Source organism: Urocitellus parryii, chromosome 3 (genome assembly GCF_045843805.1).
Source record: "Urocitellus parryii isolate mUroPar1 chromosome 3, mUroPar1.hap1, whole genome shotgun sequence".
Taxonomy (NCBI): domain Eukaryota; kingdom Metazoa; phylum Chordata; class Mammalia; order Rodentia; family Sciuridae; genus Urocitellus; species Urocitellus parryii.
In genome coordinates, this window is record NC_135533.1 from 163136206 (window position 1) to 163148967 (window position 12762).

The 12762-nt window shown below is 43.7% G+C and overlaps 1 protein-coding gene across 1 annotated transcript in view; it reads left to right on the forward strand.

The window, feature by feature from the left end:
* Adamts9 (ADAM metallopeptidase with thrombospondin type 1 motif 9) overlaps window positions 1-12762 on the forward strand; it is a 154532-nt gene that overhangs the window by 17063 nt on the left and 124707 nt on the right. The window contains exon 4 of the mRNA XM_077796192.1: window positions 10824-11116. Within this exon, the coding sequence (XP_077652318.1) occupies window positions 10824-11116 (293 nt within the window). The remainder of the gene's footprint in view (window positions 1-10823; window positions 11117-12762) is intronic.

Consider the following 12762-nt stretch of genomic DNA (forward strand, 5'->3'; position numbering starts at 1 on the left):
AAAAAAGAGTATGGTAGATACTGAACTATAAAGTTTGTCCAAGACACAGGTACAGAGAAAGGAAATGCTTAAGACTTATTATTCAGCTAGACGCAATGGTGTTCGCCTGTAATCCCAGGGCTTGGGAGGCTGAGGCAGGAGGATCACGAGTTCAAAGCCAGCCTCAGCAAAAGCAAGGTGCTAAGCCACTCAGTGAGACCCTGTCTCTAAATAAAATACAAAACAGGGCTGGGGATGTGGATCCATGGTTGAGTGTTCCTGAGTTCAATCCCTGGTCCCCCCCACCCCTCAAAAAGAAAGAAACTGTTGCAAAGCTGTGGAGAAAGCCTTCAGACCTCCAGTTCCTCTGAGGGCTTAGGATGCCACCCAAGGCAGCCTGTGGCTGGGGAGGTGCCCCTGTGGCCACTCCCTGCCATGGCCTCTCCCCGGGTGAGAGGCGTGGCTGCTGCAGGACAGCTGGCCCGGGGCCCATGAGGGAGGTGGGTGTCCCACAGGAGGAGCCTGGGGAGCTTTGTGCTCCTTCATCTCTGCTGTGGACAGGGCCTGGGGCCCCACCCTGCATAGCCTCCCAGAGCCACAGGCTGCTGAGAAAGGCTAAATAGGGGCCAAGGTCACCAGTGGGGAGCCCAGCAGCCACTTCCTTTGGGCAGCCTGACAGCGGTGCCCACCAGCACCCTCTGGAGTGCTCACGGTGATCCATGGTCCGTTCAGTCATTTACCTGACCCACCTCCCTGTGGTCATACCCATTCCACAAATGGGGAGCCTGAGGCACAGAGGACTCAAGTGACTTGCCCGAGGTCATGCCAACTGGGTATTTGAAGCCAGGTCCCTCTGACTCCCGAGCCCAATTTCTTTGCTGTTCCTGTCACCACGCCCTCTGTTCATTCTGCAAGCAGCGCCCAGAACGCACTGACCTCTACAGTCTCCAGTGTGTCCTTGACGTGGGGCCAGTGCTGCATGTTGAGATGGCCACATTCTGGATCTGTGGGGTTAAAGGGAACACATTATTAAAATCAGTGTCATCTGGGGCTGGGGCTCAGTGGCAGAACACTCGCCTAGCGCGTGGGAGGCCCTAGGTTGCATCCTCAGCACCACATAAAAATAGATAAATAAAACAAAGGTATGTGCTCATCCACAGCTAAAAACATTATAAAATAATTAATTTCATCTGTCTTGGTATTTTTAAAACGCGACTCATAGAAATTCTTACCTTCAGTGTATAGCTTGCATTTTATTTCCACTGGAGAGCACTTAGTTGGAAAGTTTCCCAGCCAAGGGACGAAGGGGCCCGTGAGGCTATGCAGTCCCTAAGGGCGGTGGGCAGGGTGGTACCATCACCCTGGAGAAAAGCCCCGTCTCCCCTGCTGCCTAGTGATGGAATGAGTCAAAAAGAACATTTGCCAGAGAATATTTGGATATTAATAGCCAAAACAAACAGTTCCTTAGTAAAATACAGGCCCGGATACATTCTGCATTTTATGTTACTTCAAGAAGATATCTTTGAATATTTTCTTAAGTTATTTCAAGTGTTCCTCCATTTCCTCATTTCTGATATGCAGATAAGGGTTTCAGGAGAAATAAGAACCGAGTTACTCCCTTTAATGCTTTGAAGAGTGCCTTACTCAGAAAAGCTCTCCCAGACCTTAGCCAGTATTATTAGTATTATTATTACTAGTAGTAGTAGTAGTAGTAGTAGTAACAGGGATTGAACTCAGAGGCGCTTAACCACTGAGCCCCATCCCCAACCCTATTTTGTACTTTATTTAGAGACAGGGTCTCACTGAGTTGCTTAGGGCCTCACTAAGTTGCTGAGGCTGGCTTTGAACTCAAGATCCTCCTGCCTCAGCCTCCCGAGCCGCTGTGATCACAGGTGGGCACCCCTGCACCCAGCTTAGCCAGTATTATTGTGTCCCAAAGCCACGGCCACCATTGTTGCTTTTCGGTAGTTTTCTCCCAGAAGAAAACGCTGGCACAGTGTCCTGCATCTTTTTCTATTTCCTTTTCTATTTCCATCCCTCCCTCTGCCTCCCAGTCAGGAAAGGATCCCCAAGTTTTGGCAATCATTTGGTTAAACTCATGGAAACCGGTTTCTTTCTTGCAAGATTTCTCAGAGCTTTGCCAAGACTCCTGTGCATGGAGAAAGTTCCAGATGTGTCTGCTGTGCAGAGTGTTTAGCAAACCCAAAGGATGTGTTTGGGGAAATATCTTATGGGACAAATGTTCCATAAACTGCTCTCACAGAAACATTGTCCATAAAGTTTCAGGCCAGCTAAAAAAGGAATCTCCGTCACCAAAACCTCCCCCAGCACTGTCGGGGTGTCTATTTATTATAAAACGTCAGCAGTGTGCACGTTCCGGGTCCACGGGCTGCAGACTGCGGGTTGTCACTGTTTTAAACACAGCTCACAGTTTGTTAAGGAAAATGAACTTGGGAACACAATCCAGACAGTGTCCAGGGAGTCGCTGCTTTTTTTAAAGCTGGCGATTCGTGGACCCTTTAAAACATTAAATCTTGTTGAGTTCAAGTTCAGGCACACCAGAGGTCCCTGTGCGCGCCCCCATCCCCCGCCCCCAGCTCCTTCTCCACCCAGATTCTAGAAACACATTGCTCTTTGTGATTGAAACAATCCTGGTTTTGTGGCTGTTTTATTTTTTTTCCTTTCTTTTTCTTGCTACATTGTGCTTTTTTACTCAACTTCCTCTGATCCTGACCAACTCCTTCCCTTGTCCCCCCAGGGGACCCTGACTGATGCTCTTTCCTTAGGTCCCCCTGAGCCTGTGCCCCTCAGTGCACATCTCGGATCTGGAGGACACTAGAAAGCAGAAAAGTGCTGTCAGTGTCTGGAGCCAGCTGAGAAGCACAGCAGCTGGTTGCTTTCTGTCCCCTGTCCCCTGTCCCCTGGGCTGGCATCTCCTCTCACTGTCAACTGCAAGGGCTGGCACAGCATGAGAAGTTCCAGGGCAGCCTCTCTGCAGAGCCCTCCCTCCTCCCTTCTCTGACTTTAGAAGATTGTTTGTAAAGTAGAATTGTTTGTCTGAGGCTCCCTGATGTACATATAGTAATTCATAAGAGGGGACATTTTGCCTTCTACTAAACAATAACCATTAATGATAATAATTGTTATTGGCCACTAATTATTAATAATAAGTATTAAATATTTACCAGGATAATTATTAGTTACTATTATCCTGTTGAATAGTTAATGGATCTTCCTATGAGTCATGCCCTACACCAAGTGAACTTCACGTGTTCTCTCTCACCGTCTCCATCGTGGCCCTTTGAGATAGCTGCTGTTATTATCCTCACTTGACAGATGAGGAAACCGAGGATGGGAGGCAGGAAATTGCCTCCACAATGGCAGCTAGAGCCCTGAGAGGGGCAGGAAGGGAAGCAGCCTGGATCTGACTCCGGAGTCCGAGGGGAAGACCCCTGTGGCTCCTGCCCAGCTTTCCCCTCCTCTGCCAAGCTCAGGTGGAGCAGAACGGGGACCTCTGCTGTGCTCCCGAGGCCCCTGGCTGGTCCTGTACCAGTGATTCCCCAGCCAGTTAGACCTGAGGTCACAAGGTGGCTCATTACCTTAAGGAAGTAGGGTTAAATTTTGCTCAACCTCATGAAAGAGCAATCGTGAATTTCCCAGCTGTGGAGGTTAGCATTCGGATCTGCACAGGGCGGGCCCAGCTGGTGAGAAACACTTCAGTGAGTAACCACTGGATAGCAAGGCCAGGCAGTTCCCCAGTGATGGATCTCCCTGTGCAGTGAAGCTCATTTCCGACATTTGCACCAAGTATTGTTAACGCTTTGTGAAAAAAAAAAAAATTTAAAGAGAGAGGAGAGACAGAGAGAGAGACAGAGAGAGAGAGAATTTTTTTTTTTAATATTTATTTTTTAGTTTTCGGCGGACACAACATCTTTGTTGGTATGTGGTGCTGAGGATCGAACCCGGGCCGCACGCATGCCAGGCGAGCGCGCTACCGCTTGAGCCACATCCCCAGCCCCTGTGAAATATTTTTAATAACTTTTTTTTTTTTTTTTTTTTTTGTCTGGGGGTTGATCCCAGGAGCACTTAACCTGAGCCACATCCCCAGCCCTTTTAATTTTTTGTTTTGAAACAGGTTTTAAGTTGCTCAGAGCCTTGCTAAGTTGCAGAGGCTGGTCTTGAATTTGTGATCCTCCTGCCTCAGCCTCCCAGGCAGCTGGGATTCCAGGTGTGGAATTCCACCACACCGGGTTCCATCCTACATTTTTATAAGACTTTATTTTAAAGACTGAACCTAGGTTTTATTCTTATTCTGTGGCCACTTTTTAAAATAATTTATGTAGGTCAGTACCTTGTACAGAATAGGTGCTCGAGAAGAGAATTTTAAGAGAGTTTTCAAATATTCAATTTATCATTTTGAAGAAGTTCTATATACGCTTTCTTAATTCTCAAGAGAGTCTTAAGATGGAAGCAGTACTTATATGCCTATTTAAGAACCCAAGGAACTTGAGGGGAAAAAAAATGACTCAGAAAAGGCCCTTTAGTGATGTGGCAGATTGAAGTCCCACCTGCTTAGCTTGGTTCGTACTGCCCCTTCCCAGGATGTCAAGGCCAGGGGTCAGAAGTGAAGTCGGGCCCACTCTGTGCCCAGGTGCCCCACTTAGGATACAATTCATGTCCTTGACATTGGGACAGTAAGCCAGGAAATTGTTCTTAGGCACACTCAGTCATTCTACCTTAAAAGGTTCCTTTTGCATCTAAGTCCTGCCATAATTTTATGCCTGGTAAAAATAGAAAAATAATGATGCAATATTTACCCATTCCTTCCTAAGCAGTAGGTATGGTGCCAGCTCACTGCAAGTGCCGTCTCCATCTAGTCCCTGAGGAAACTCCATGAAATGGGTCTTGTTTTTTTTTTTTTTAAACCAGGGATTGAACCTAGGGGTGCTTAACCACTGAGCCCCATCCCCAGCCCTTTACATATTTTATTTAGAGACAGGGTCTCTCTGAATTGCTTAGGGCCTCACTAAGTTGCTGAGGCTGGCTTTGAACTTGGGATCCTCCTGCCTCGGCCTCCTGAGCTGCTGGGATTACAGGCATGTGCCACCGTGCCTTGTGTAGGTACTGTTCTTACTGATCTCCTTTTATAAAAGAGAGCAGGGTGAGTGAGAGTCTTCGATGTGCCCAAGGTCCTTGAGTCCCATATACCCACTTTACTACAGGAGCGCTTAGAATATTGGCTATTGTTGATAGCATAAGTGTCACTACTTTGGTTTTGATGGCCACAAAGTTGGAACAGTTCCAAACACCAAATCAACCCAGGTCCTGGGAGTTCTGTGTTAGCAGTAGTGCCTGCTATGTGGGGACGGCAAGCCCGCTACTGCCTTTTAGAGATTTTTTTAGATATGCCTAAATTTGTTTACATGCATATGTGAGGTTTATCTTGCTAAATGTTATTCTGCAAATGTAAGAGTGCATTCGATTCCTGGAGGAATCGATGTGTTGTTTTAGAATTTGAACTTGGCCATTTTTTTGTAAGCTGTTTAGTCAAGTAAAAGGTGATAAATTTTTGAAGACTCTTCAAAGAAGGAGAGACATGAAAAAAAGAATGTCCTGTTTTGGAATGTCACATTTGAGGTTAAAGCGGAGGCAAGAAGATGGGGAAGCACCTTTGGAAAATCATTTGTTAGTTTCTCAAAATCTTCAACAGAGGGCCCATGTAACCCAGCAGTTATTTCAGTTGTGTGTGTGTGTGTGTGTGTGTGCGCGCGCGCATCTCCAAGAGATATGAAAATATATCTACCCAGAACTTGGTACATTAATATTTGTAGCAGCTTAGCCAAGTGTGGTGGAGCAGACCCATCATCCCAGGAGTTTGGGAGGCTGAGGCAGGAGGATTCCAAGTTTGAGGCCCTAAGCAACTCAGTGAGACCCTGTCTCTAAATAAAATATAAAAAGGGCTGGGGATGGGGCTCAGTGAGTTCAATCCCCAGTACCCTCCCAAACATATTCATAGCAGCTTTATTCAGTTGGCCAGTTGGATTATTGAGTATCCCACATATTCATCAACTGACTAATGGACACACATAACATGATATATTCTATTCAGGAGACTATTTGGCAATAAAAAGTAATGAAACAGGAATACATGTTAGAGCATGGATGAACCATGAAAACATTATCCCAGGAGAAAGAAGCTACATAAAAGCCATATGTTGTAAGGCTCTAAACAAATGACCTGTCCAGATAAGTCCATCCTAGAAGATGGAGGTTGTCCATTGCCAGGGCTGGGGAAGGAGGAGAATGGGGACCAGGACTGCTGATAGGTCTGGCATTTCTTTCTGGAGCAATGAAAATATTCTAAAACTAAATAATAGCAGTGATCAACTAGGAATGTACTAAAAACATTGAATTAGGATATACTTTGAGAAGGTGAATTTAATGCACTCTGAATTTTATTTTAATGAAACCGTTACTGAAAAGTAATCATGACAGTAAAGCTATGTAGAGAGGGAAACAAAGACGAACAAGGATACCTAGACCATTCGTGCTGTGATTTCCACAAGGGTGAAATTTTATTATTTAGTCGGGTCTTATAAAACGATTAGCAAAGTGACCTTGTAAATTCCTGAAACATTAGCCCAATTCCATTTTGCTAAAAGGTCACTAACGAAAAAGGTAGATGACTTTCTTTTTATCCTAACAGTCTGTGGTCCCATGGTGGAAATTATTCTCTGTTATTATGATTCTATTCAGGGGAAAGGACTTTGAGTAGGTATCTAAGATATAGTAGCTATTTTTATGCCATTTCTAATGCTCAATTTAAAATTACTTGCAAAAATGGTTAATGTGCTAGAAATTAGTTGGGCTAATTAGGTCAATAAATATTATTCTAACCCATTAGATAAAAGACTGGGGAGTATTATGTACTGGAAGATGTTGCTTCTGCCAGGTGCAGTGGTGCACACCTATAATCCCAGCGGCTCAGGAGGCTGAGGCAGGAGGATCACAAGTTCAAAGCCAGCCTCAACAACCTAGTGAGGCACTAAGGGTCTCAGTGAGACCCTGTGTCTAAATAAAGTCTAAAAAAGGGCTGGGGATGTGGCTCAGTGGTCAAGTGCCCTTAGGTTCAATTCCTGGAACCCGCCCCCCCCCAAAAAAAATGAATTATATGCAATATTTTCCCAAGTGTCTTTCCCACTAAAAGTGTACCTATTCTGAATCAATCTAATCTGTCAAATCAGACTATGCTGTGGTTTGGACTTGGTCCCCAATGTGGCAGTTCAAGAGGCAATGAGCCTTTAAATAGTAGGGGCTAGGAAGAAGAGATTAGGTGGTTGGTTGCTCTGCTCTCAGAACAGAGTGAGGTAGTTCTCATGAAAACCCAGGTGGTTTTCACAAGAGTAAGTTGTCAGAAAAGAGTGGGCTTGGTCGCTTTCTGCTCTCTGGCTTCCTGTCTTACCCTGTGACACCTCTCTCCTGTGCTTCTGCCATGATGCCATCTGCCACGTGGCCCTCATCAAATGCTAAGAGCCATAGCCAAGTAGTAATGATGCATGGCATTTTTGGTTGAAAGGTGATGCCAGCAAGCCATTGAGATGATATGATTATGTTAAGATCTGCATTCAAATGGATATTAGACCCCTGCTGTCCACCTGGGCCTGCTAAGGGACTCCTGGAGAGTTCCCTTTGGTTGGGGAAGTGCAGTAGAAGAGAATTCTGGAGGAGGGATTTCCGGTTAGAGTGTGGTGGGGGGAGGACCCTCAAGTGTGTGGGTCGGCATATTTCCGGGGAGCATACAGGGCATTGGTGGGAGTTTCAAAATAAAGTTTGTTCCTGTTTGAGTGGCTCGTGATTTTGTGCCCAGCCAGTCTGTGGCAATAGAAGGCCAAACAAATGGGCTGTCCAGTGTCAGACTTTTAGCCCCACAAACTGTGAGCTAGCAAACTTTGTTTTTTTAGACATTATGTAGCCTCAACCATTTTATTATAGCAACAGAGAACAGACTAATCCAAAATATTTACCTAAGATATTAAGGATTATTATTTTCACAAACTTGGTGGTATATTGTCTTTAAAAAAAAAAAACAAACAACAGCTTAACCAGGCATGGTGGTGCACACCTGTAATCCCAGTGTGTTGGGAAGCTGAAGCAGGAGGATTACAAGTTCAAAGTCAGCCTCAGCAACTTAGCGAGGTCTTAAGTAACTTAGCGAGACCCTGTCTCTAAATAAAATATAAAAAGAGCTGGGGATGTGGCTCTTGGTTATGGGCCCCTGGGTTCAACCTCTGATACCAAAAATAAAACAAACAAACAAGCAAGGGTCAGTTTAGTAGGAAGGTATAGTAGTTATAAACATGTATGCAGAAAATTTGAACAGGCTGTACACCAGGTATGTCTAGCAGACAGCTATAATATATCCAATCCAATGACAGCAAGATGTATATTCTTCTGAAGTCTACACAGAGCAACCTCCAGAATAGATGACCTGCTAGGTCCTAAGATAAATATATTGTGATAAATGAAAACAAAGACACAAAATTCGTAAGCTTGTGGGATGCTGATAAAGTGGTGTTTAGAGGAAAATTTATAGCTGTGAATACCTGTATTAAGAAAGAAGATGCCAGGCCTGGTGACCCACCCTGTAATCCCAATGGCTTGGGGCGGGGGGGGGGGGGCAAGAGGAGGCTGATGCAGGAGGATCATGAGTTCAGAATCAGCCTCAGCAATTTATCAAGGCCCTGAGCAACTGAGGGAGATCCTGTTGTCTCTAAATAAAATATAAAAAGGGCTGGGATGTGGCTCAATAGTTAAGCGCCCCTGGGTTCAATCCCTGGTACAAAAAAAAAAAAAAAAAAAAACCCCAAAAACCTAGTTAGTGTCTATTCTATATTCATTTGGTGATTTCAAATTTGAATGACAACTGATTGGCCCTATGACACTGGTATACATATGTGAAATATCCTTAAAAGAGACTGAAAGAAAAACCAATGTCACATCCAGCTTCAGGCCAGTCGTTTTGTCCATACTTGGGATCTGCATCATCCATTTGACAGGTTGGACAGATCTCACTATTCACATTATCACCAAAATGCCCAAGTGTTTATGTTTGATTTAGCAACGTGTATGTGCCAGACTCAAATGATCGGTTCAGCAATTGGTTATCTTGGTGAAATATTTGGCCCCTTCAAATAGTCAACCACTTACTTTTTTGTCTGTATATTTTGGTATTGGGGTAACAAATTCTGCTCCTTAGGTCTTAGCCACCTAAGTGTGTTTCTTCCTTGTACAATTCTGTTGCTTAATCTAGACTCCAAGCTAGTGCCATTAAAGCTCTCAAGCACATTGGTGAACTGATGTGCAAGATAACTGATGAAATTTTGTTTTTACTCAAAGTGGGTCCAGACAGGCACTTCTGTGCTTACACTCTGTGGACTGTGTGTGGTGGGTGGTGTGAAAGTTGGATAGGTCTTCTCAAAAGAGAAGTGTGAATACCAGTGTGAATACCAGTCACTGGGGAATCCTGCAAGGTGGAGACTCAGGTCTGGGGTAGAACAGAAAAATCCCATTTCCATCTGATTCCAGGTACTGCCTGAACTCCTGGTGCACAGACCACACTCTGAGCAGCAGGACTGTGGGAACCCAAGAGGCCCAGGCAGGAGCTGGTCTAATGTTGTAGACCCCTGCGCGCACTCGGACTTTAGTCTCCTTCCTTAACTCAGCCCTGAACCCACTAATTAAAACTTCAGGGGCATTGAATTCCACCAACTGTGTTCTTCTATTTCCAGTTTTACAGTGATCTACAAAGGTAATAGAATACGGCAGTAGGTATTTTCTATAGTTCCTCAGCGCTGCCTCCTGGCCTGCCCACCTGTCAGATTTCTATCTAACATGTCATTGAGTTTCAAAAGTGATTTATCTATGAAACATCTCCATTTCCCTTCTTTAGAGCCCTGGAGCTCTGTTCTTGGCCCTAACTATATCTATGGCAAAGACATTGAGGGAGAACCTCTCAAATCCCAGCAAGGCTTCTGGTACCCAGTGGAAGGAATCTTGTGCGTTGTTTGCCTAAACTCGAGCCTGGTTTTCTAGTATCTTTTTTAAAAAAATATTTATTTTTAGTTGTAGTTGCACACAATACCTTTATTTCGCTTATTTATGTTTATGTGGCGCTGAGGATCAAACCCAGGGTCTCACATGTGCGAGGCGAGCGCTCTACCACTGAGCTACAACCACAGCCCCTGGTTTTCTAGTATCTTAAGTGTACATTTATTGTAGCTTCCCAGGGAAACTAATCTCAGAGTCTCAGTCATTTAAATGAGATTGCAAACTGAGTTGTACCTATAGAGACTGCTCTCTGTAAGACAATACGATATAGGGCCAATCAAGTTTTATATCAAATCTGAGTCCAGAGGCAGCATTTTAAGTCATTTCAAATTTAATTTTTTTTTTTTTTGTACCAGGGATTGAACTCAGGGGCACTCGACCACTGAGCCCCATCCCCAGCCCTATTTTGAATTTTATTTAGAGACAGGGTCTCACTGAGCTGCTTAGGGCCTCACTAAGTTGCTGAGGCTGGCTTTGAACTCACGATCCTCCTGCCTCAGCCTCCCAAGCCACTAGGATTACAAGGCATGTGTCTCCATGCCCAGATTTGTATAATTCGTCTTATCTAAGTATTATCATTTCAAAAATTAGTGAGATTTTATTGATTTTGCTTTTTACACCAACTTGTTTTATGCTCATAGCTCATCTCCATTTGGGATGGCCACATTTCAAATTAAATTCTTCCTATGGAATAGATGTGGCTTGTCGTGTAATGCACTCTGTTCGATTTGTTACAGAGCACAGAAGCAGTCACAGTAAAGACAGGAGGAAAACCAGGACAAGAAAACGTAAAGCGAGGAGCACTAGCCTGGCTGATGATTTGGCAGTGTTGAACGGTGGCTTGGCCACCAAGGCGATTTCTGCCTATGGGAACAAGACAGACAGCATGAGGGAAAGGAGGACGCACAGAAGAAACAAACGTTTCTTATCCTACCCACGGTTTGTAGAGGTGATGGTGGTCGCGGACCACAGGATGGTATCATACCACGGAGCAGACCTACAACACTATGTTCTAACGTTAATGTCAATTGTAAGTATGCACAGAAGAAGGTCATTCAAGAGCTCTCGAAATGCACCCTGGGGGAATGGGTTCCCCCCAGGGCTTTGGAGGGTCATTCAGGGCTGGCATTTCAACCTTTCAGGCGAGTACCCCCAAGGGATCCTGAGATGGCTCATTGGTTGCCTTTGTATGGTGATGACAACGGTTATTGATGTGGAGTGTTTATTCTGTGTTAGAGACTTTGCTTCTTAGTTTAGAGGCCTACTTGCTGACTCTGCTGGTATCCCACTAGTTGGAATTATGTACTCATTTCACAGATAAGCACACTGAGTCTCAGAGGAGTTAGGTCACTTGACCACCGTCAGGTAAATCTAGCAAGTGGCTTAGATGTTGCAAATGGCTTTATCTTGTCTGCTTCCCTAAACCCATGATCTGATTTCTGAATTTTGCTCAGCCAGGTGTGTTTCTTCAGTCCTTCTGGGTGTTGCTGGCTGTGAATCAGAGTCACCCATGAGCTTTTGTTACATTCAGTAGTCTAATTAAGTAGCCCTGGGGTGAAGCATGGGAATCTATTTTTCTTCTCCCATTGAAATTGGATTGAATTTAAACACTAAATTTGCGTGATTAAAAAATCATTCCCTATATATATCATTTCATCAAAAGGAACCCAAATACTATGTGTAATCATAATGCTCTTATAAAAAATGCAGAAAGAAAAAAAAAACAAATGAAACCCCAAACTATTGTTAGAAAATAAGTTTTCCATGCAAGTTCCTTGACCTTTGCCCAATAAAAGCCACATATTTAATTTCACATGTTTTAAGAGGCATTATTTTTAGAAGAGAAAGAAGTGAGACTAATATTAATAGTATGATTTGTCTTATCTAAATATTATCATTTCAAAAATTACTAGTGAGATTTTATTGATTTTGTTTTTTACACCAACTTGTTTTATGCTCATAGCCCATCTCCATTTGGGCTGGCCACATTTCAAGTGCTCCATAGCCACATAGGGTATTTGGCCACCACATTGGGCAGGCTAACTCTGGATATGTATATAAGCTAATGACTTATGTAAATATGTGCATATGCTATTGGCCCCTCTGTTGCTGTACATTCAGCATCTGTGGATTGAAAACATTTGGAAAACTAATTGAACTGTACTGAACACATACAGACTTTTTTTTGTCATTATACGCTGAACAATACAACTATTTATATAGCATATAACATTATAAGAAACCATAAATCATCTAAAGCTGCTTTTAAAGCTTAGGGGATATGCAGAAGTTAGATGCAAAAATTATACCATTTTATATGAGGGAATCTGAGCATCCTCGGGTTTTAGTATCCTTGAAAGTCCTGGAGTCAACCCCCCTGGATATGGAGAAACAACTGAGCAAATTTTTTTTTTTTTTTTTTACCTTATACAAAAAAGGAGCATCTCATGCAGTTTAACACATTGCTATTATCTTGAACTAATAGGGATTGTTCCATAGCAGCCCAGATAGATCTGTCTAGCTCATTTTTAGCCTTAGCTTGACATTCCCCTTTTTCGACTAACCCTAATTTACCTGAACCTACTTTTTTTTTTTTTTTTTTTGTACTGGGGACTGAGCCCAGGTGTGCTTAACCACTGAGCCACATCCCCAGCCCTTTTTATATATTATTTAGAG